The 24,105-nt window shown below is 45.0% G+C and overlaps 3 protein-coding genes across 3 annotated transcripts; 2 read left to right on the top strand and 1 right to left on the bottom strand.

The window, feature by feature from the left end:
• The first annotated feature begins 1,309 nt into the window (after nt 1–1,309).
• On the top strand, nt 1,310–3,757 carry LOC119465267 (myb/SANT-like DNA-binding domain-containing protein 1). The gene is made up of 3 exons (XM_037726070.2): nt 1,310–2,009; nt 2,825–2,966; nt 3,389–3,757. Exons 1-3 carry the CDS (start codon nt 1,774–1,776, stop codon nt 3,755–3,757), a joined length of 747 nt encoding a protein of 248 aa, XP_037581998.1. The 5' UTR covers nt 1,310–1,773.
• Nucleotides 3,758–3,792: 35 nt separating this feature from the next.
• LOC119465266 (uncharacterized) lies at nt 3,793–6,061 on the bottom strand. The gene is made up of 2 exons (XM_037726069.2): nt 5,004–6,061; nt 3,793–4,372 (listed from the first exon to the last, which is right to left on the bottom strand). Exons 1-2 carry the CDS (start codon nt 5,783–5,785, stop codon nt 3,793–3,795), a joined length of 1,362 nt encoding a protein of 453 aa, XP_037581997.1. The 5' UTR covers nt 5,786–6,061.
• A 4,784-nt stretch (nt 6,062–10,845) lies between these two features.
• LOC125939828 (uncharacterized) lies at nt 10,846–23,044 on the top strand. Its single transcript, XM_049655289.1, has 5 exons — nt 10,846–11,243; nt 11,564–11,678; nt 19,118–19,200; nt 22,095–22,314; nt 22,935–23,044. The coding sequence occupies exons 1-5, from the start codon at nt 11,046–11,048 to the stop codon at nt 23,042–23,044; spliced, it is 726 nt and encodes a 241-aa protein (XP_049511246.1). The 5' UTR covers nt 10,846–11,045.
• Nucleotides 23,045–24,105: the final 1,061 nt, after the last annotated feature.

The raw sequence follows: 24,105 nt of genomic DNA, 5'->3' as shown, positions 1-24,105 counted from the left end.
GTCCGACCTCAAATACACGAGGCAAGTCTGCCACTTCAAGCCTGCCAGTACTGTATCCATGACGCGTTGGAAAGTCGCAGGTGCCGAGCAAAGACCAAACGGCATGACCTTGAACTCGAACAGTCCGTCTGGTGTTATAAAGGCAGTCTTCTCCCGGTCCCTCTCGTCGACTTCGATTTGCCAGTAGCCGGTTTTGAGGTCCATCGACAAAAAATACTTTGCGTTGTAGAGTCGATCCAAGGCGTCGTCAATCCGTGGGAGGGGGTATACGTCCTTCTTCGTGATCTTGTTGAGGCGACGATAATCGACGCAGAAACGTAGGGTTCCATCCTTCTTCTTCACTAACACCACGGGGGACGCCCACGGACTCTTGGACGGCTGGATGATGTCGTCGCGTAGCATTTCGTCGACTTGTTGCCTTATGGCCTCGCGTTCGCGCGCCGAAACTCGGTACGGGCTCTGACGGAGTGGGCGGACATTTTCGTCGGTTATGATGCGGTGCTTGGCGACAGGGGTTTGTCGAACTTTTGACGACGACGAGAAGCAGTCCTTGTATTGCAGGAGCAGAGCCTTTAGTTGTTCTTTCCTATGCCTGGAAAGGTTCTGATTGACGTCGAAAGTTGGTTCAGGTACTATAGTCGTCGTTGCAGGTGCACTGGAATCCGTGAAGGCGAAAGCACTGCTGGCTTGTATTATTTATTCGATGTACGCGACCGTCGTGCCTTTGTTAATGTGCTTGTATTCGGGGCTGAAGTTCGTGAGCATCACCCTTGCTTTCCCTGCACGTAGCTCAGCTATGCCTCTAGCGACGCAAATTTCACGGTCGAGCAGTAAGTGATGATCGCCCTCGATGACGCCCTCCATGTCTGCAGGCACTTCGGTACCGACGGAAATCATTACGCTGGAGCGAGGCGGAACGGTGACTTGTTCTTCTAGCACATTCAAGGCATGGTAACTGATGTCTGTATCCGGTGGTATCGCGTTGTGCGTTGAAAGCGTTACCGACTTGGACCTTAAGTCGATGACTGCACCGTGTTGGTTTAGAAAGTCCATGCCTAGGATGACATCCCTGGAGCAGTGCTGCAGGATTACGAAGCTCGCCGGGTAAGTGCGGTTGTTCACAGTGACTCGTGCTGTGCAGATTCCAGCCGGCGTTATTAGGTGGCCTCCCGCTGTACGGATATCGGGTCCTTGCCAGGCAGTCTTCACTTTCTTCAACTTGGCGGCGAACGGGCCACTGAAGACGGAATAGTCGGCTCCAGTGTCGACGAGAGCAGTGACGTGATGACCATCGATTAGCACGTCTTATACCCCTGTCACACGGCACGTGTAATGTCATTCGCAGCGAATGAGATTACGTGTTAATGCCATTTTTGTTGCTTCTACACGGGCATAGCGAATGACATTCACAGCTAATGGCATTCGCCCATTGAATGAGTTTCCCGAACTCATTCGCGCGCGACTTGTGTAATCTCGACGACAGGGGCTTGGCAAAAGGTTACAATAACGATAACTTAAAACTAAATAGAATTAGGGTAAAAGTTCTTATTATTTGCAGTTATAAATCTTGTAAATATTTTATGACGTACAGCATGCCAGTTGAAGCGGTTTGTGCATTATATTCTTGTTCCCAGACTCCGGCAGGACGTTATCAGCAGTTATCACCACTTATCAGTACCTAGCTCTTGTCGGCCATGTTTAGAAACGCTTGTTCATTCCCGTCTGCATGTTGTTTTTCTGCGAAGTGGTGCCGCGTTAACCCTTGTACCAACCATGGAAGGCAACCGGGCAGCTTCGTCAGCAGAAAATGAGAAGCACAAAACCCACTGGAGCGACGACGAGACGCGCGCGCTTTTGAAAGTCTGGGAGGACCACCTCAGTGACTTGCGCAAGACGAAGCGCAACCTGAAAGTCTACGTCGCCATAGCCGAGTGCCTGCGTGCGCAAGGGGTGGAGAAGAGTGTGAAAGAAATTAAAAGCAAGATAGAAAATTTGGGAAACCGGTACCGGTAAGTGAACACTTCCGTACAAGGCCAAACTCCTCGCGTGCATGCTGTTTAGTTGCTTAACTGCGCACCCGCTAAGCCGGACAGGGAGGTGCGAAGCACGCACAATGTGCACGCGTATCCCGTCTCCCCTCTAGTCCGGCCATGGCACACGCAGCGAAGTACGCTGTTAGTGGATAATAGACTGAAAGGCGCGAATGTCGCTTGATTTTGTGTTGGGCGAACCCCCGTTCGGACTGGGCAACTTGTGCTGGGGCGCCACGCGTTATAACAGGCACATGATAAGAAACATGCTTTCGATGCGCCCTTCACGCGGCGCTAATTAGAAACGATGTGTCTTCATTCTTTATATGCATTTTTTTTAAGATTTCGTAGAGTGGGACATCGTAGTGATTTGAGCTTTTACTACAGCAGGGCTTGCAAACGCTTCCTAATGCAGCTGTGCGTAGTTCTTGGTTGCAGAATTTTTTTGACTTTGCACTCTAGGTACTAGTACTTTTCCCAAGGCATTTTTGCATTCTTTGCGTTTCTCGTGCCAAATATTCCTGCATGTCGACTGCGTGGTTTAAGTAGAAAACAAGCAAATGCATACTTTTTTCAAAAGCACTGTCGTCTAGAAATATTTGCTAACGCTGCTCTCACCTTGACTAGATGAACGTGAAGCAGTTGTAATAGCAGAAGTACCGAAAGGAGCATAATTGCAATGCATTGTTGGGCAGATATAGCTTACGAACTGCATGTTTTGAAAGGGTACTGGCATCCCTACTAGCAGTAACATAGTACAATTCTCTGAAGATTATGCCATATGTTTCTTGCAGGAACCTCAGCCGAAAGACGACCGGACAAGGAGCCATTACGTGGAGATTTTACAAGGACATTTCTAGGTTCCTTGGCAGCCTGCCAATGAACGACAGCAGCCTCACTGAAGAAACGTGTGGCGAAGACGCCACTGTTGAAATAGTAAGTACATATTTTGTAGCATGCAGGGATCCTGTGCAACCTGCGTACGAAAGATGTTTTGTTTTGTATCACTTACCAGGAAGAAGGCACACTGATTTAGTGTGTTCCGTTGTTGGCATCACATGCGGCAAACATGACTTGTTTATCAATTCATTATGCACAACTGCTGTTGTGGCTGGGTAAGAATGTCAACATGAATTCACACTTGATGGTGTACCAACATAAACATTGTGTGGCTGCAAGATGCGAGAGTATATGTAGAATATTTATTATAGAAACGGGTAATACGCCTACTCAGCTTGTGAAGGCTGCATGCGAGAGGTAGTTGCTTTTTGCTTCTGTGGTAACAATCAGAACACTCATTGCAAACAGTCTCTTTACAAATATGTTCACATGTGCTATATTCTCTTTCATTTTCTCAGATTATTCATAGTATGGAGCACGGGCCGTTGGGCGAAGAAGACTCCCAGCCACCTCCAGCATCACCAGATGAATGTTCACATAATACAAGTACATTATACTTGCCCTCATCACCATACAGCACAGACGACTGTTGGGCCCAACCACAGGCAGAAGTAAACAGCCAGCAAAACAATCAAACGAGCAGGCGCACCACACAAAAGACTCTCCTAGCGCAACTAGTCGCTACGAACCGGCAGTTGTGTGCTGACCTAAACGAAAGCAGGAAGCAAGAGTTGGAGCTACGGCGAATGGAACTTGACATTGTGCGCGAATCAGCAGCTACAGAAAAACTGTTGACTGACGCGCTCGTGAAGTATTTGGCAAAATAAAGCATGGTGTTTGAGCTGCTTGTGGTCAACTATGTTCATTGGGCTCGTTTCCAAAAATACTCTGCAAGCGCAGCCCTTATATCCTCGCCTTCGCCAATGCATGCATCAGAATTGTGCAGGGGCTGCTTGTACATTTCGTTGAAGGTGTACACATCCTGTATCCACTGCTCATCCACATGATCTCGAAAGCATTCGCAGATGTTGTGTAAAGTGCAGGATGCCCTAATGGCCAGTTTGGCATTGGACAGTTTGCATTCCATTCTCTTCAGAATGAACCTGAAGCGTGCTTTCACTCGGCCGAATGCGTTTTCCACAATGCGCCTCGACTTTGACAGGTTGTAGTTGAAGATTGCTTGCTTAGAACCACTTGGGGCATTTGCATATGGTTTCATTAAATGCGGTGTCAGCGGAAATGCTTGGTCACAGAGCATGATGGGTAGTACAGGCACTCCTTCAATTACTGACACCGGAGAGTTGAAGTGATCACTCTCCACTATTGTCTTCAATCTTGACCGTCCGTAAACATGGGCGTCGTGGCATCTACCCGGGCTCCCCACGTTCAAGTACAAGAAGCGGTAGCGGTGGTCGGCAACTGCAAGCAGTATGATGCTGTACCTGCATGAAATAATTGTTTGCCAGCAGTGTGGAGAAATTATCCGAAGTGAATTAAAAAACTAAACATTTTATTAACATCACGTTTCAGGGTATTAGCAGCAGCATACACATAAATATTTGAATTCGTACAGGTTTTATAAGATATAAATTTTGTCACCTTTAAACGAAACTTTCTTTAACGATGGTTTTTAAATTGACAATCTCTTCGGTGGAATAATTTCATACTGAAGCTACTAGCATTTTAGTATGGGCTGGTAAGTATCCTGAACATGTTTACTACACGATTGTGAAGGAAGAAATATAAGGTATAGATGCTACTTCCTGAATGTTATTCAAGGAAAATAACGAGGTCTTATGCGGCACTAATCACAAGCAGAGAAAAGAATTCTCACATATTTAAATAAAAGTGCCGATATGAAAGTGTGTTTTTCATTGTACGAGCTGCATATGCCTGAATATCCCAAACTTCACATTTTTAAAGAAAGCTTAATTCCTTGGCACGTGCTTTCACTTCTACTTACTGATTTTCCAATAAAGTACATTTATTCGTAACGCAGTTTTCAATTATTTGATGTTTTGTCCTGACCCTGTGCTGCTACCACATATAAAGACAACGTAAAAAAAAGCGTACCATCCCTTGTAGTTATAGTAGTCGACTGCATCTTTCTTGGGCGGAGATATGGGAAAGTGGCAGCCGTCTAGTGCACCCATGGCCTGCGGGAAACCAGTTACGGCGTGAAACTCGCGCATCTGCTCGGCAATTTCCTCCTTCCGTGGCATGCGCACCCAGGTGCCTTCATGAATGTCCACAACTGCTCGGCAAAACTCTCTGTACACAATGTTCACAGTAGATCGGCCGATGCCAAACAGGTGTGCAATCGTACGATCTTCGGCGCTGGAACAGAGGCGGTACAATCCCACGGCTACGCGTTTTTCCGCGCTAATTGGCTTGCGCATGTTGGTGACCTGACGCTCCAAGACGCACTGCAATGATATCACCAGGTATCTGAATGTGGAAGGGTTCACGCGGAACGCCTGCTTGAAATTAACTTCACCCAGGTGAGGGAGAGTGTCCTCAAACCAATTTTCGTTTCTTGGGAAGCACCATCGTTCTCGGATAATCCCTGGCGAAGTGGCAGCCCAAACAGCGGCCAACGTGACCGTATTGGCTTGCAGACGCAGCTCCAAATCCCTCGTTGTCCTTGCGCATGCCTCAGTAGCAAGCTTGATCCGCTTCAGCCGGTTTCGACGCTTCATCCTCAACAGCTGGAGAACAATTAATGCTTGTTTGCATTGCTCGTCATTTGTCACTGTCATAAATTCGACAACGCTTTCACCGTCCGCCATAGCGCCAGCTGCGGATGGAATCGTAAGCGGCTTTGAGCCAGTCTTGCTTTGGATATTTATAAGCATTTCTTTTCCACTAATGCTGTCGTATGGCTTTGCAATATATTTGCAAATAACCTTCCAATGTTTATCATTGCATTACTTACAAAATAGTAAAAATGTGTAAATAAATAGCACGATTTCGCAGGTTTCGTTATCATAGCAGCCTGCCGATAAACATTGCCATCAATTGCGAATGCCATTTTGTTTACCCGTGTAGACTGGGAACGCAAGACCGCAATGACATTCGGTATGAATGTCATTTACTGCAAATGACATTACACGTGCCGTGTGACAGGGGTATTAGTCGGTAGACCGTCGACTGGCGTTGCGGTTAAGTCGTGGCGTCGGATCACGGCTGCGTCGGCTTGCTCCGCTGCTGCTACGTCGCGTCGGTAGGTCTTCTTTCGGCGGCGAAGTGTTGTCGTTAGGGCTCTTGCCAGGCGGTGTGCTGATACCTCGTCGTGGTGATTCGCGAATCTTCTTCGTCGGCGGTGGAGGATCTTCGGTATTGCGTCGTACAGCAACCGCACCTCCATCGGTTGCTGCCTTTAGTTTCCCGGGTAAGGACTGGGAGATCGGCCCCGAGTGGGACCGGTGCACTGACGGCGATGGGGCGAGATGTAGCGGCCTGGTGACGGCGAGCGTGAGGGTCGTCGTGGTTGCCACTGAGCTCCGGCGAGGTAGTCGGCGATGTCACGTGGTCGCTCGCCAAGCTGTGGACGTGGCGCGTTGACGGCGAACCCTCGTAGGCCCATCTCGCGGTATGGGCATCGGCGGTAGACATGGCCGGCTTCCCCGCAGGGATAGCAGAGCGGGCGGTGGTCGGGAGCGCGCCAAATGTCCGTTTTTCTCGGGTAGCTGCGCTGGGCGACGGGCGGGCGTGCTGGCTGCGGCGGCGGCGCTGGGCGACGGAATTGCGGCGTTACGAGGCCCTGGCGCGAGCGCGGAGGGGGGCCTTGACGACGGGCGACGGCGGCGTATGTCATCGCTTCCGGCTGGGGTTGCGGCGATTCGGGAAGTCCTAGCGATTGCTGGATTTCCTCCCGCACGATATCGGCGATGGAAGCAACTTGAGGCTGCGACGACGGTAGCAACTTCCGCAGCTCTTCGCGTACTATCGCCCTGATGGTGTCTCGTAGGTCGTCGGAAAGTCCTTGGACTTCGGCGTAGTGTGGCGTCGAACGGCGATTGTATTGCCGGTTGCGCATGTCCAGTGCTTTCTCGATCGTCGTAGCCTCCGAGAGAAAGTCTTGGACTGTTGTTGGTGGATTCCGTACCAGTCCGGCGAATAGCACCTGCTTAACTCCCCGCATGAGCAAGCGAACTTTCTTGTCTTCGGGCATAGCTGGATCGGCGTGCCGGAACAATCGAGTCATTTCTTCAGTGTACATACCGATGCCCTCATTCGGGAGCTGTACACGGTTTTCCAGCAAGGCTGCAGCTCTTTCTTTACGGACGATGCTCGTGAAGGTGTCCAGGAAGGTGGCTCGGAAGAGGTCCCAGGTTGTTAGTGAACGTTCCCTATTCTCGAACCAGGTTCTGGCGCCATCTTCAAGAGAGAAGTAAACATGGCGCAGCTTTTCGTCGCAGTCCCACTTGTTGAACGTAGCGACCCGGTCGTATGCCTCCAGCCAGCTTTCGGCGTCTTCACATGGCGAACCGCGGAAAGTCGGCGGCTCCCTGGATTGTTGCATCACGACCGCAGATGTTGGCACAGGGGCTGTCATGGTAGCTGCTGCCGAGGTCATGACTTTTGTCCTCTTGGTCTTCTCAGGTAGGGGTTCGTACTCCGGTGGCAGGTTCAGTAGCCTGCGACTAGCTCGCTGGTCGGGGTAGGCGTCGACGTCTTCTAGACGGTGTGGGCTTGGCTCACGGCTGGACGGGGGGGTCCGGTACAAGGACATAAAAGCACCTCCACCAGATGTCACGTAGTAGTGACGATGAAGCAAACAGTCGTAAAACTGGGAATGACGAAACTTATTCTTTATTGGGCGAACCTGTGCCCACAAAAGCAAGTTACACTTGAAGCACAACGATAGCGGCGAACACAGTCGGCGATCGTCGAAATCTGATCAGCGGCGAAACGCGTTGGCTTTTATACCTGAGTCATCGAAGGGTCCAGATTAATCCCTGATGCCCGCGTGTCTTCCGGAAAGTTCTAGACAATTCGCGTCGCTCATACAATCAGATTACATGGGCGTCGGTGACCACAGACGACGGATAGAAGCATTGATAACGTCCGAGAAGCTTCCAATGCAGGCGCGTCCTGCGCCGAGCGATAACGTTTAACATTTGTCAGCCAATGTTGAAAGCGGCCACCGGTGAAAGATAAACATGTGTACGTGTCAATATAGAGAATCATTAAGGATGGCTTCTACTTTAAATTTTATTTCATGCACATCTATTTGTTTTGTTTTGTAATGCGCTGAAAAGCTCAATGTAACTCAAAAGCTGCATGTAGTTCTTGACACCTCTCTCTTGCACTTAACAAATTCTTCTGTGTACTTGCAGTGAAGCAGTAATCAGTCCAATATTCATTAAGCATATAGTCAAGCTTGGTTGCGGTGGGCCTATAGTACAGTTAGCTTTCAGGATATGTGATAACGCTATGCAGCGCGACAGGACAAGGACAGAATTTTGACACACGCACAGCGCCGTGATTTAGACAATTTCAGGACATATATAGATACAGTGGGCATGCAAAGGGACAGTACACCACTGAGTGTATTCTTTGTGTAGTGCTGTTGCCGCAGTTGAATTTTTGTTCTTTTCATGGAGTCCTCCTTTTGCATGATGTTGCAGCGTGCGGCATTTATTAAGGCTAGTTGTGTTACATTGCAAGTAATCAACGGGAAGAAAGAAACCAAGGGCCTGATTTTTCTCATATCATGACATAAGCCAACTAACAGATCACAAGGATAGCATAGGGTGAATTGTACTTATTACGAAAGAAAAAAAAATACTGGCCGCAAGTGGGGCAGGAACCCACGTCTTCACATTACGCGTGCGATGTTCTTACCAATTCCGCGGTGCCATTTCGTGTCTATACTTTCTGAGGTATTTGTTTTGCTACTACAATTAACCCTGGGAGTGTTAGCCAGCGCCGCCGCTCACTGCCTTGATGGCATATGTGGAACATCCTTTCTGCCACAGGCGTCGCGTGTATGTGACCTTTTTAGGTGAAGGCAACTGGTTAATAAGCCCACACATGCTATCAGAAGGCGTCATCGCTTTCAGATACCTCAGAAAGTGGATGGGGAAATGGCACCGCGGTAGCTGAGTTGGTAAGAGCATCACAAATGTAATCCGAAGACGTAGGTTCGTGCCCCACCTGCAGCCAATTCTTTTTTCGTCCACTTTCATTGGCATTTTTTTGTCATTTCTTTAATTCAACTAATAAATCTATATAATTTCCCCTATGCTATGCTTGATGTCTTTGTTTGCTACTTAAGGTATTGCAACTACTTGCAGCACAAGCAGGCGAAGACAGAGTAGTAAACAGCAGGGTAAGTGAAATAAGACAGCTCTCCATTTTGTCTCATTCCATGTGCTGTCTTCATCAGTTTGTGCTGTATATTCTTGCTGCATGCAAGATTTGTGTGAACAGGCTTCCACTCGGAATGCAGTTTGTGCATACTTGGTGGGTGGAGCAATTCGTCATTAGTTTGCATGTCTGGGAAGCAATTCTACTCTATTTCGTATATAGCAGGCAAAGCCTTTTTCTCACTGTTTACATTTGTAGCCCAAATTTTTTTTGCCACCATGTTAGGTATCTTTCATCTAATTTAATGCAACATTACCTGTCCCGAGTTTCAGGCAGCGAAATTATATATTTACATAGGTGTCACCGATATGAATCTAATTATCACCAAATGAGTGGAATGGCACCTTGCTGCTACCACCGGCCCCAGTGCACGCCTTGCATTTGTGAGCAAACTCATATGCCAAATACTGGAAGTACAAAGGTGCATGAATAATATATTATTTGATGTAACCTGATATATGATGCAGTTATTCTGTCAAAAGCTTGCCGATCAAAATATAACGGCGCTGTAAAATGTGCAGAGTGATGAGAATGCTACTTGGGTTGCTTGCCGCAGCATATAGCATGCAAAGTATGAAATGTGGTATCTGATGTAGTGTATTGATTGATGTATTGAGGGTGCCTGCTTTAGATCATAGCTGCTCCCGAGATTAATGCAGGATTGGCATGCACTTTATAGTAATGCATGTGTCGGTGATGGCTGTCCCTCTTGATTAAATAGTGTTAAAGCAAGTTGATGCTTTTTGCATGCCAAGATTTGCAGCAGTGTGACAGCACCAAAATTTGTCTAGCAATCATCGATAACACAGTCAATAAATTGAGTGTATTTCCACATGAAGCGCAAAGTTGAGTGGAAGCCCACCTGACTAGGATGAAACATTGTAAAGGGTAAAAGATGGATTCTGCACTATCTTCAATAAGACTAAAAAATGAAAGAAGAAACCATATTGGCTTCTCAGGGTAGCCTTGTTCAATAGACACAAAGTTTCTCAAGCGGCTGGGGAAAGCGTGTTATTGCTAGAGAACAGGAATTTCACAGTACACATTGAATACGACCGACAGTGAACTCCTGTTGTTTCTACTTGCTGCCTGCATCATCTATTTGGGCCTATTTATGCAAATTATTTGAGGGTATTTGTTTCCGTAATTGCGAACATTTAAGGCTTGTATGTGAGGGTGAAATCTTTTTTTTTATTAAAGGTTCATCTTTATTGATTGGTATAGCATCTCCATTGCAACATATTGCAGGATTTGGTGAGTGCTAGGTACATATCTTGTAAAAGTCCTGAGACTTCCTCTAATTCTTCACATTCACAAGTTCTCAGATTCTTCACGAATCCACTTGTGAAGCAGTTTTGTATACCTACACTTGCGCCAGTGAAGTGTAGCTTGTTCACAATAACAAGTAGGTTATGATGTCAACGTGTATCTTCCGATGTGAAGCTTTTATTTGTCAATGCCAGTCCACATGAGGATTTTAAAATTCTAGTGTGGTCCTGTAGGTTCCTGTGAGCTTATCAAAGTGCACGGGTAGAATTCCATGTAGCTCACATTAGTCATCACAACACATATTTAAGCATTTGCGCTTTGCAACTTTGTAAAATGTTGTGGCCAACTGATCAACTGACACTAGAGCTGCGAGCTGTGTGAGTGTTGTGAGGTAACCAGCAATGGCAGAGGTGCAAAAAAGGCAGCAGATGTGGTGAAAAGTATCTATTAGAGGTTGACAGGCATAAAATCATGGTGCTGCACTTGTCCTGTTGCTGTCATTTTATAGTTATTGTTAGCACAGCAGAGTTGCAGCAGTCTTGCTCTTTACATTGTGTAATTATACTGATGGACATCTTTGCAGGAAAGCTCACTGTGTTAGAGAAAAAGAGGGCCAGGATGGCAGCCGCTGCTGGATCTGATGATTCAGCCTTGGGAAGCGACGCGGTGGTAAATATTACTTTTATTGCTTACATTATAAGAAAAACATGAGTAATGTGAAAGGGAACAAAGTGCTGTTTGTGTTCTGTTATATCGTGTTGATGTGCTTACTTGGAAGCTTGCACAATGCCCAGTGAATGAAATGAAATATGACTTTGTGCATACATCATTGTCTTTGGTATATGGGCAGGGTTTGAAAGGAGCACTAAAGAGCGAAGTTATTTGAGCATGTTAGTAAGTTTCTAGTACAATACCAAACAAAGTGACTTATCAAAAGTTTAAGAAAAAGTTTAAGTTACACACCTTGTCACTACTACTAATGCTTGCAGGAACCTAGGTGCAACTGCGCCGTCAAACTGACTTCCCTGGAGGGCAGGGTAAGCCAACTCAAAAAACAAAAGGCAGACCTGGAATTGGGGCTTGCTAAGTCGCGTGACTGCCTTGGTAAGTTTGTGTTTCAAACACGGCGCTTCATTACCACCTTCTAAGTATTTTGAGTTGAATATTAGAAAATAATATTGTTTTTTTTTCTATTTTCTGAAGCTTCAGGAGTCGCACATACTTCTCATTGAAGCTTAAAAGCGTGTGGTTTAATATCATGACTCATATAAAATTTTTACGAAATTCTTTTAAAGGTGTTTCTGGTAATACAACTAAGTGTTCCTTGTGACGATTATCTGTGGTAAGCTATGAATCTTTACGGGAGTGTTGAAAGTATCAGTGTGCCTTTAAAGTCAAGACTGTGCTTCTAATAAGCTTTTTAACTAATATGTTAAATAAGCAAGCTAGCCATATTTGATCCCATGCTCAGATAGCGCCCATTGCAGTTAGGCCACACTATAGAGGATACTGCCCTTGTTCAATTACCCATGGGAAACTGCTTACATAAACATGATTGGTTAGTTCTTGCAACTACTAAACATTACTATGGCAAGCCATTACTTAGGTTCAGCGTAATCACTTCTAGCTTGCCCATAAAACTAGGGTAATATATTATAAAACATCAATATGTAGCGCTTGCAGGTAGTTAACATTAAAAGCTTATTAGTGTGAAATAAAACTAGACACAAAGCTGACACACATTGAAGTGCAGCAAAAATGGGCTTAGAGGGCCCCAATTATTAATGAAATTTTAAACACCCTATGCATACTCTGTACCGAATGTCGCGACGATCACCTTTGGCAAACATAGCAACACTATGGCTTTGTGGAAGCCCTGCGGCTTCTATTCTCCCTTGGCTCTGTTTTCTTGTTTGCAGTCTTAAAAAATGTTGACAGGTAAATTTACAGAGAATGAGAGTGCCGTGACAAAAAGCCAGCTGTGTGTTTTAAGAAAGGCTTGCCTATTGTGCAGCACTGATTCTTCCGTGAAGTTTTTATTCAGTCACTGTCATGCAGAGGCGGACATTGGAGGAGCCCTTCTGGGTCTATGTTCTGCTTGGTTGACAGGACCTGTAGTTTTTGCTGCCCAGCATGAAATTTGTGAGAGTGTCTGTGGGGACAGTAGTGAAGGCAAGCAAGAAAGAAAGCATGGCAGCCGAATAGTTAATGAAATGCATGTAACTTTGCCATTACTGCATTATTTGGAAAAATTCTTGCAGCTGTATGTTTATCGTACGCTCTTGCACAACTGCCATTCTATAACAAATTTCAAAGCTCAGGGTTGGTTTAGGAGCTCATTCTCACAGGGATACATCTCTCATCTATCTCACAAGTAAATTGCAGAACTGCCGAAGGTAGGAGATGTACACAGGCAATGTAATTGCCCAGTGAAATATAGTTCTGGGCATAACTATCCGATTAAAGTTTCAATTTTATTAGGCACATGATAAGTTACAGCAATATGTGACATGTTGGGCCCTTTGTGCATGCACGTTAGATACCGCCAGTAACTGGGGTGGTTACTGCCAGTAACCATAATAGCCACCCTATTTGCGATTATGCCGGAACATGGCATTGCCCATACAGGCCAGACTGCCCACTTCGATCCAAGTTCACCTTTGTTACTGGCCCTCTGCTTGACAGGAATAAATAAGTGGTAAAATCTTGCATCACTTAGTGCATCTCACACTAACTGCAAAGCATTACCAATATTGTCGTTATATTGAAATCGGCTGTTTGTTTTATGCTGTTAGGTCTACAGAGGCTGCGCGTAAGCCGTTAAGGTGGTTTGATTTCCGGTTAGCAGATGGCACCATAGCATTGGCATTGGTGATGTGTTTACAATGCAGAAAGTCATGAAAGCCTAATTGTACCCTGCATCATTATTAAATATTCCGCTCTGTAGTCGGGTACAACTTTAGAAGGCAGGGGCATTTGCCCCTCAAGGGCGGATGCACAGGAGCCTCCACCAACGGGCGCGCACTCTGGACGAATGTCATGGGCCGGACAGCTGGTGACCCCGCCGATGGAGAAAACATGGCAGCCCGCACTTTGAACTGGGCCGCGTCACGTCAGCGAGACTACTTCTTTAGTCGCGGAGGCAATTGGCTGCCGCGGTTCGATCATCTGGGCGGGGCCTCTCCTGCCTTCTTAAGTTGTACCGGACTATAGTATGGTACGTGGTGACAGTGGCGAGCGAACGGCAAATAGGTGCCAAGCAGACGGTGCAGCATGGGTGAACATTTATGATGACATTTGCCCTTAATACGTATGGACTAAGGATGCTGCTAGGAAATGCGGAGAAAGCGTATGGATTAAGTGAAGTCCCACTGTCGCATTCATGTAAATACAGCTTATGTTTACAATGCCAGAACACTGGTTGCATAAATGCACCCATCGAGAAGATGGTAAGCAGACGATGCGGCGTGTATGAATGTTGTGAGTGGAATTCGACTTTCGTACTGGCTAAGGAGTCTTGCAGCATGCACAGTGCTTCAAGGAACTACCGAGATAGAGTTTAGGCAAGAACCATAACAAACTACACTAGCGCATGCATATGTGCCACTCATCCTCTAAACGCTTTTCTTTGTTATACCAATTAACAGCAGCAGTGCTAATGCAGTGATCTCTTTCCTTCCTGGTGCTAAGTGCATTGAAGCGCAATCTGTTGCTATATTGTTTAAACCGGAAGCTGTATTATCAAAAATAGTTACCCTGAGATTTTTCAAAGGGATTGTCTAGGTGTACTGGGGCGCTATAACGTAAAATGATTACAAACTGTTTTGATTCCAATTTCTGCAATCAGCCTCCACGATTGGTCAAAACATTTTCAGGCCACTCCCAACTTCGCCTGTCTGTCACGCGACGTCACGAGAGCCGCGATAGCTCCCCATCTGATATGTGTACATACTGATTATGCATGACTCAACCGCACAAAAGAAAATTATCATTCCTGATTCGACGCCTTTTCACCATTAGCCTTCTGCTATCAGTTCAATGTTTTCTGGCTACACCCACTTCACCTGTCTGTCACGTGACCTCACAAACATGAACACATCACACTCGATGAGCGCGGACGCGCTGTCAAACGCTGGCGTGAGGAATTTAAGTGCCGCTGCAGAAGCGAGCCAAGTGACCTTCATGCTCTTGCCTATCGCTTCAACGCGAACTAAGCGCCGAGAACACGGCACGCACAAAGCTACGAGCCGTCGACGCATCTACACTGCGTAGACTCTGCCCCCAACGCAGATTGCTTAACATATGGCCTGCACGACCGCGTGCCGCCACGCAGTACGCAGTTGATGCCAGAACACAACGCTGCCCGCCATCCCTCGCTCCCTCGCCGGTGCATCGAGCGCAACGGAAGAAGGCGCACTTCCTCTCTGCCTTTTTTTCACGCCCGATATTTAGACACGGTCATCGGCTCCCCTCGCACGCTTTCACGCTTCACAGCATGCGGCGTGGCAACGGCGTTATCACCCTTGGACTTTATACGAAAAATCTATGAGCCAAAATCAATTTTAAGGCCGCAACGCGTCATAGACATCATCTTTAGATAGCAAACGCGAATCTCAAGGGACATACTTTTGCTGGTGGAAACCGAAAATACGCCATAAGTGTTGCCCCCGGCACTTTGGGCGGCCACTGCCATCGTCAAGCAACCAAGCCAAGTGACATGAAAAGTCAAAATGGCCGCTCAGGCAAGCGCGGGGTGGCAGTTCGCAACGTATGATGCGGGAACGGTCCCACAGTTGCGACGTAACAGTGGGGTTACCAATGCATTGGGTTCCATGGGAGCTGTGCCAGGACCGGCCAAAAACGACGCAACAGCCGGGAAAACGCAGCACCCGGGAACGTAATTAACAGCGGGGTTCTACTACAATCAACTTCTTGCGTCTCATTTACAAGCTTCTCATTTGGCAGGAAGTGCAGTTGTAAATGGCATATGTATGAAATAATGTAAATGAGCCTTGTACTACCTTTTTTTAAAAATAAAATGGGCTCCATGCACCCTTTCTATCTCACTTTTGAAATTTAAAAAGGTATGCAGTATTTCATGCTTCCAGGTTGTTTTCTTGAATATTTGTACTTGATTTGAAAAGTTTGTTAATAGCGCAACCCTTAATACGAGACAGCTAAATAGTTACTATTCTATGCTTTATATAACCATTTGCACATTGTATTGCTGTTTGCCTGCTGTACTTTGTTTCAGATGCCTCCAAGATGGTCAAAAGACTGAAGCACATGCTTGAGAAGGCTTCTGTTACAGAAAGTGTTTCAGTTTCCTCACGCAAAGTAAGTTATATGAAAGTGCTGCCTCAGTGTAGTTTATGTAGTTTTATGCTTGAAAGAAACTCCATATATGCATTATTTTGTTTCGTTTCTACCAGTGCTAAGTAAAAAAAAAGGAGGCTGCAGTTAACTTTCTTCCTGGGTCCCAACTTTGATATAATCTAACTGCTGTAGTGGAAACAACAAATTTTAACGTGTACAACTTTATTAAGAACCATGCAGAATGAAGAAACTTACAGACAGAAGATAACACGTAACAATCTGAATGAGCCTCATCAGCCGGACATACACAAGGAGTCCTAGCTAACACACCCACAGAAGTGCTGCGCCAATTGCGTCATCTTGTACCAAACGATTAAGCCGTGCTAACCTGTTTGATGTTGTTGACCACCCTATGGACCAAGTGCAAACAATTTTTGCATAATGTTTAGTTGCCTAATTAGTCAAGATTAACTTTTCAAGCCTTAAATCTAGTGTAGAACTTCCAATGGGTAAATTCTAGACCATTCTAGGAAACATCTTATGCAGCAGTATTGTGCTTCCTACTGATTGTGAAATCGTTTGCAGCGCCACTAAGAAGGCCCACAAGATAGAGAGAAAAAAACCACAGGGCTACATGCTTGCATGGCATGATCACAGTGTTTTCGATAGTGTCGCACATAAACAACACTTTAGGTTTAAGCGCTGACACTGAGAAAGATGCAGGGTTCCGATGATTTCAGGTTTTGTTCTGCTGATCGCCATTGGGAATGGCTGCACCTGTTGCTTTCGGAGTGCAGCTGAGATAAATTGCTGGCCTGAATTTCAAAGTCGATGCCTACGTCCCAGCCATGTAATTGATTCAACACCAGTGTGCAAGGCTAGAAACTCTGTTTGTACCAGTGTAGCACTTTCGAGAGCGCAACGATCATGGCACACCAGTGCATAGTTGTGTCCATTTCTTCATATTGTGGGCTTTCTTTATGATGCAAAAATAATTGTGCGATTAGTAAGGATGTAAATAGCATTGATTGAAACGTTTTGTAAAATACCCTGCACCATTCTCACGATATGTTTTAAGTATGAAGCTCTAATAGTTAATTAGTTATGCTTGGCTAACTGTGCAAATACTAGAATGCGAGAACTCGCTAGGGTGACAAACATGCTTTTAAATGTGTTCTCCGATAACTTTATCTATGCACTGCTTGTGAACATGCATTAGAGATGCAAAGGTAATACATAAATCTCGAGATGCAACTACCAGCTGTAAATTCTCGTAAAAACATCGGAGCCTGTATTGACTGGTTTGTTCTTGGCTTTTTTTTAATCCCTCCAGAATGCTGGAAAGCTTGTCAGACTAAACAGTTGCAATTTACGGTAAAAGCTACTTAATATGTACCCAAAATGCAGACAGGTCTATTACTGACGATCCATCTGTGTGAAACTTTTGTTTCGAATTATAGTCCTCATCAAACAGTTGTAATATCCACGTGGAAATCCCACGCTAAAGCATAACACTGCTTTGCCTATAACTCTTGTTGACCGCAACACTGGATATATTGAACGCTGTGCTGTTTTCCTGTAAGTGCACTTCTATGAATGGGAATGAGATATCAGTTCTTGCGCCATCACAAATATTTATGCCGACGAATTCGAAGTGGTGCTGTCAAGTGAGACATTGAATGTGAGTGCCGGTACATGCCATGGAGGTAAAATGAGCAGGGTGCATCTCTTGCTCGCTGTGCATGTGGCTCATGCAAACTGTGGCCTTTTGTTATCAGCCAAAGCTAAATTGTCACTCATTCAAGATTGTGAGCCACCTCCCAGCCTCATATGTATTCCACAGAAATGCATGGATCACAATGAATGTTTTTACCGACTTTCTCCAGGCATGGTATGCCAAAGTGGAGATGTCTGCACCACCACGTTTGTCTTGTAGATCGACCAGGGGTTTCTGTGAACAGCATTCAAGTCCTGTTTGTGGCTAAAACCAGTTGAACCGCACTTGCGACAGAATTTTACTCTACAGTTTGGATTTAACAAAATCAATGTACATGCCATATTCGCATTTCGTGGAAAGACCATCATGACAGCGTGTGAGACTCGTTACTGCGCAATTTATGGGATCACAATCTCTGCGGAACCCGTTGACCACATTTCGTTCATAGTCGCAGCTTTAGGCACAAGTAGAAATGGGCTCTGATGTTATGCAGGCTGGAAGCCACTGTTCAATTTAACGGTGTCTGCGTAGTGTCTGTCATCAATGACTCAGTGGCCAAATAGTAAGGGCCGAGAACGAAAGGGGCCATAAGGCGTTGAAGTGCTCACTTGCACTGAAGTAGACGAGCAGACTTTTAACAGGCAGTTGGTTCTAAAACGGAAACCTGGCGCACTTCCTCTCTGCCTTTTTTTCGCGCCCGATATTTAGACACGGTCATCGGCTCCCCTCGCACGCTTTCACGCTTCACAGCATGCGGCGTGGCAACGGCGTTATCACCCTTGGACTTTATACGAAAAATCTATGAGCCAAAATCAATTTTAAGGCCGCAACGCGTCATAGACATCATCTTTAGATAGCAAACGCGAATCTCAAGGGACATACTTTTGCTGGTGGAAACCGAAAATACGCCATAAGTGTTGCCCCCGGCACTTTGGGCGGCCACTGCCATCGTCAAGCAACCAAGCCAAGTGACATGAAAAGTCAAAATGGCCGCTCAGGCAAGCGCGGGGTGGCAGTTCGCAACGTATGATGCGGGAACGGTCCCACAGTTGCGACGTAACAGTGGGGTTACCAATGCATTGGGTTCCATGGAAGCTGTGCCAGGACCGGCCAAAAACGACGCAACAGCCGGGAAAACGCAGCACCCGGGAACGTAATTAACAGCGGGGTTCTACTACAATCAACTTCTTGCGTCTCATTTACAAGCTTCTCATTTGGCAGGAAGTGCAGTTGTAAATGGCATATGTATGAAATAATGTAAATGAGCCTTGTACTACCTTTTTTTAAAAATAAAATGGGCTCCATGCACCCTTTCTATCTCACTTTTGAAATTTAAAAAGGTATGCAGTATTTCATGCTTCCAGGTTGTTTTCTTGAATATTTGTACTTGATTTGAAAAGTTTGTTAATAGCGCAACCCTAAATACGAGACAGCTAAATAGTTACTATTCTATGCTTTATATAACCATTTGCACATTGTATTGCTGTTTGCCTGCTGTCCTTTGTTTCAGATGCCTCCAAGATGGTCAAAAGACTGAAGCACATGCTTGAGAAGGCTTCTGTTACAGAAAGTGTTTCAGTTTCCTCACGCAAAGTAAGTTATATGAAAGTGCTGCCTCAGTGTAGTTTATGTAGTTTTATGCTTGAAAGAAACTCCATATATGCATTATTTTGTTTCGTTTCTACCAGTGCTAAGTAAAAAAAAGGAGGCTGCAGTTAACTTTCTTCCTGGGTCCCAACTTTGATATAATCTAACTGCTGTAGTGGAAACAACAAATTTTAACGTGTACAACTTTATTAAGAACCATGCAGAATGAAGAAACTTACAGACAGAAGATAACACGTAACAATCTGAATGAGCCTCATCAGCCGGACATACACAAGGAGTCCTAGCTAACACACCCACAGAAGTGCTGCGCCAATTGCGTCATCTTGTACCAAACGATTAAGCCGTGCTAACCTGTTTGATGTTGTTGACCACCCTATGGACCAAGTGCAAACAATTTTTGCATAATGTTTAGTTGCCTAATTAGTCAAGATTAACTTTTCAAGCCTTAAATCTAGTGTAGAACTTCCAATGGGTAAATTCTAGACCATTCTAGGAAACATCTTATGCAGCAGTATTGTGCTTCCTACTGATTGTGAAATCGTTTGCAGCGCCACTAAGAAGGCCCACAAGATAGAGAGAAAAAAAACCACAGGGCTACATGCTTGCATGGCATGATCACAGTGTTTTCGATAGTGTCGCACATAAACAACACTTTAGGTTTAAGCGCTGACACTGAGAAAGATGCAGGGTTCCGATGATTTCAGGTTTTGTTCTGCTGATCGCCATTGGGAATGGCTGCACCTGTTGCTTTCGCAGTGCAGCTGAGATAAATTGCTGGCCTGAATTTCAAAGTCGATGCCTACGTCCCAGCCATGTAATTGATTCAACACCAGTGTGCAAGGCTAGAAACTCTGTTTGTACCAGTGTAGCACTTTCGAGAGCGCAACGATCATGGCACACCAGTGCATAGTTGTGTCCATTTCTTCATATTGTGGGCTTTCTTTATGATGCAAAAATAATTGTGCGATTAGTAAGGATGTAAATAGCATTGATTGAAACGTTTTGTAAAATACCCTGCACCATTCTCACGATATGTTTTAAGTATGAAGCTCTAATAGTTAATTAGTTATGCTTGGCTAACTGTGCAAATACTAGAATGCGAGAACTCGCTAGGGTGACAAACATGCTTTTAAATGTGTTCTCCGATAAATTTATCTATGCACTGCTTGTGAACATGCATTAGAGATGCAAAGGTAATACATAAATCTCGAGATGCAACTACCAGCTGTATATTCTCGTAAAAACATCGGAGCCTGTATTTACTGGTTTGTTCTTGGCTTTTTTTTAATCCCTCCAGAATGCTGGAAAGCTTGTCAGACTAAACAGTTGCAATTTACGGTAAAAGCTACTTAATATGTACCCAAAATGCAGACAGGTCTATTACTGACGATCCATCTGTGTGAAACTTTTGTTTCGAATTATAGTCCTCATCAAACAGTTGTAATATCCACGTGGAAATCCCACGCTAAAGCATAACACTGCTTTGCCTATAACTCTTGTTGACCGCAACACTGGATATATTGAACGCTGTGCTGTTTTCCTGTAAGTGCACTTCTATGAATGGGAATGAGATATCAGTTCTTGCGCCATCACAAATATTTATGCCGACGAATTCGAAGTGGTGCTGTCAAGTGAGACATTGAATGTGAGTGCCGGTACATGCCATGGAGGTAAAATGAGCAGGGTGCATCTCTTGCTCGCTGTGCATGTGGCTCATGCAAACTGTGGCCTTTTGTTATCAGCCAAAGCTAAATTGTCACTCATTCAAGATTGTGAGCCACCTCCCAGCCTCATATGTATTCCACAGAAATGCATGGATCACAATGAATGTTTTTACCGACTTTCTCCAGGCATGGTATGCCAAAGTGGAGATGTCTGCACCACCACGTTTGTCTTGTAGATCGACCAGGGGTTTCTGTGAACAGCATTCAAGTCCTGTTTGTGGCTAAAACCAGTTGAACCGCACTTGCGACAGATTTTTACTCTACAGTTTGGATTTAACAAAACCAATGTACATGCCATATTCGCATTTCGTGGAAAGACCATCATGACAGCGTGTGAGACTCGTTACTGCGCAATTTATGGGATCACAATCTGTGCGGAAACCGTTGACCACATTTCGTTCATAGTCGCAGCTTTAGGCACAAGTAGAAATGGGCTCTGATGTTATGCAGGCTGGAAGCCACTGTTCAATTTAACGGTGTCTGCGTAGTGTCTGTCATCAATGACTCAGTGGCCAAATAGTAAGGGCCGAGAACGAAAGGGGCCATAAGGCGTTGAAGTGCTCACTTGCACTGAAGTAGACGAGCAGACTTTTAACAGGCAGTTGGTTCTAAAACGGAAACCTGGCGCAACTGCCTGGTTAACTCAATGCCACATACAGGAGTGAACAAAGATATATTCTGCATTTGGATTCCTTGAGCTACACTGCTCAAAATTTTGGAGCTGTTATATGCCAGACCGCTGGTCTAGGGCAGCAGTCTCTGGAGCATGCACTGCCATGTTGCATTATTCACACGGGATAGTGCAGGACACTTTGCACACATCTTGCGTATTCAAAGAATGTATCACTAGAAAACTGCATACATCAACCAGTATGTCAAAATACTTGTGTGCTGATGAGAGAATAACGGCCAGGTAATGTGCAGTAATGCGAATGCATCTATATTGTAGTACCAAGGCCTCTCAGGAAGTTGACATGAAATACTGTTCTTGCTCGTTTCTTTAGCCTTGAACAGCATACTCCATTCTATCACTGCAAGTCATGGTCTTTTCATTTTTACTAACATCGCATGACCCATTCTGGGCAGTTGTCTGTCCGTTTGTATAATCTGAGAAATATTCACTCATTCTTCTCTTTTGTTTTCTCGACTTGGCAGGTTGACATCGGCGACGGGGTGCTCGTAGAGGAGGGGACCCTTGCTCGGCTGAAAAAAGATAGTAGCAACTCAGCCTGCCGCTTTGCAATGGGTCTCCTCCGGGCAGTCTTCACTCCTGAGGAGCTGATTAACAAATCTCTATTTGGGAAGAAATCAAATGCCCACAAGGAAAATGTTGTCAAAGAGGCATTGGACCCTCGGAGGGTGAATGCAGTGCTCGGTATGTATGCAAAATCCTTCTGTGCTTTAAAGGACATATATTTTAATCCCGAACTCCAGCTAGTCTCCTCTTGCCTGTTTGTACTGATATTGCCAACAACGAAGCCCACTTGTTCATGGTGCACTTTTCTTTACTAGCCGTAATGAGTCATGCATGTTAGCCAAATACTCTTGCATATGAATTTATAGATCTCATAGAGAGTATTGTACTTTAGGCAAAATTGATTGCTTTCATATTATTGTTTGCATTAAATATTAAAGATAAACCATGTAATTGACTTTTTGAGTGAGTAATTTATCTATGCAGGAAATTGGTTAAGAGAATATTTTGGGAAACTGAAATCTTGCAGGCCAGAGCTTTAGGGACTGTAACAGTAGTTTTAGGCTGTTCCCTCTTTTACGGAAACAACCTTGCACCCTTTCTCAATGCAGTAAAGTATATGCATTGTATAAATGTGCCCCATCCTTGCCATTTCCTCTGCAAGTATACAGGGATGACGGCTACAATGTTAGCATTCATGTGAACTTGCATGTCAACCTTGTTAAAAAGCTGTTCTCTGTATGTGATGTGTTAACCTGAACATGATGTTAATTAACAGTGACCATCTTGCTTCTGTGCAGGGTTCACACTGCAAAATTATAAAGAAACATCGGCACTTAATGTGAAAAACACGCCGTCGTCGATGCTGGCTCGTGATTACGCTCCAGATGCAGTGCAGCAACCAAATTAGTTATTTTTTATATTCTATAATTTTTCAAATTTTGTTCAAATAAACTTCTTTCAAGTGCACACTTGCATCTTTTTTCCATGTACATGCACATTCTAGGTTGCATATTGCTGTTTACCAACATGTTCACAAATACTGACAAATGTTTACAATATGCTACTATAGGGCGGCTAAATATATGTAGGACAAATGTTACTAGGGGGCTAGTAAAACGTCAGTAGCAAGTACAGAAAAATGTGTAAATAAAATGTTGCCACAATGTTACTACAGAGCCTAAAGACTTGTGTTGGTTGTTCGTTACTAGAATGTTTGCAGATTGTCTATGAACATGCTTCAATCGAAGTACGGTGGCCAATTGTTGACAGGATGTAACTAGGGTGTATAAAGACAAATGTTGATAGGCGATTGGTAGGAAGTTGACGTCTATACAAGCAGTCTTCTATTGGAAGAATGTTAATATGGTGTATAAAGACTTTTTAATAGGGGATTGATAGGTAGTTGACAGAACGTTTACAAATATTCTTCAATTGGAAGAATGTTATAGGGGGTTGGTAGAAAGCTGGCAGAAGATATATGAACATTCTTCTTTTGAAAGAATGTTAATAGGGTGTATAAAGACAAATGTTAATATGAAATTGGTAGGAAGTCTAAAGACGTCCTATGAACATGTTTCTATTGGGAGTTGGTGGCCAATTGTTGACAGGGCGTTACTAGGGGGTTGTTAGTATGTATAAAGACAGTTGGTAGGACTTCAATTGACTGTTGGTAGGTTCTAGTAACAATTGTCTAAAGACTGTCTTAAAATGTTGCTAGAAATTTTTATAAGGGCAGTCACCCTTGTGCCCGGTTGCAAGATACGCATTTGGTGCCCCGCAGCACAGCGACGCCTCCCCCCCCCATTCCTCCCATACCCCCCGGCCTTTCGCGCGACGGAAGCAGGGCCGGGCTGGCGAGCCCGGCCGTGACGGAAGTCGTGTTTGCTCTCCGCTGTGCGTTCGCTCTCCGTGCGTGAAGGCGCGCTTTCACTCGCACATTCGGCGCGCGGTGACGATTTTATCGCCTTT

This window comes from Dermacentor silvarum, chromosome 9 (genome assembly GCF_013339745.2).
Source record: "Dermacentor silvarum isolate Dsil-2018 chromosome 9, BIME_Dsil_1.4, whole genome shotgun sequence".
Lineage (NCBI taxonomy): Eukaryota > Metazoa > Arthropoda > Arachnida > Ixodida > Ixodidae > Dermacentor > Dermacentor silvarum.
Note: the sequence above shows the minus strand (reverse complement) of the source record. Positions and strands in the feature narration are given on the sequence as shown.

What these genes read in the sequence shown, in the direction of transcription:
- LOC119465266 (XM_037726069.2), bottom strand. Translation starts at nt 5,785, where the DNA reads ATGCTTATAAATATCCAAAGCAAGACTGGCTCAAAGCCGCTTACGATT. An exon ending in TACTATAACTACAAGGGATG is followed by an intron (nt 4,373 to 5,003) that starts GTACGCTTTTTT and finishes TATTTCATGCAG; the next exon opens with GTACAGCATCATACTGCTTG.
- LOC125939828 (XM_049655289.1), top strand. Translation starts at nt 11,046, where the DNA reads ATGGTGCTGCACTTGTCCTGTTGCTGTCATTTTATAGTTATTGTTAGC. An exon ending in TAAGTCGCGTGACTGCCTTG is followed by an intron (nt 11,679 to 19,117) that starts GTAAGTTTGTGT and finishes CCTTTGTTTCAG; the next exon opens with ATGCCTCCAAGATGGTCAAA. An exon ending in GAGGGTGAATGCAGTGCTCG is followed by an intron (nt 22,315 to 22,934) that starts GTATGTATGCAA and finishes GCTTCTGTGCAG; the next exon opens with GGTTCACACTGCAAAATTAT.
- LOC119465267 (XM_037726070.2), top strand. Translation starts at nt 1,774, where the DNA reads ATGGAAGGCAACCGGGCAGCTTCGTCAGCAGAAAATGAGAAGCACAAA. An exon ending in AATTTGGGAAACCGGTACCG is followed by an intron (nt 2,010 to 2,824) that starts GTAAGTGAACAC and finishes TGTTTCTTGCAG; the next exon opens with GAACCTCAGCCGAAAGACGA. An exon ending in AAGACGCCACTGTTGAAATA is followed by an intron (nt 2,967 to 3,388) that starts GTAAGTACATAT and finishes TCATTTTCTCAG; the next exon opens with ATTATTCATAGTATGGAGCA.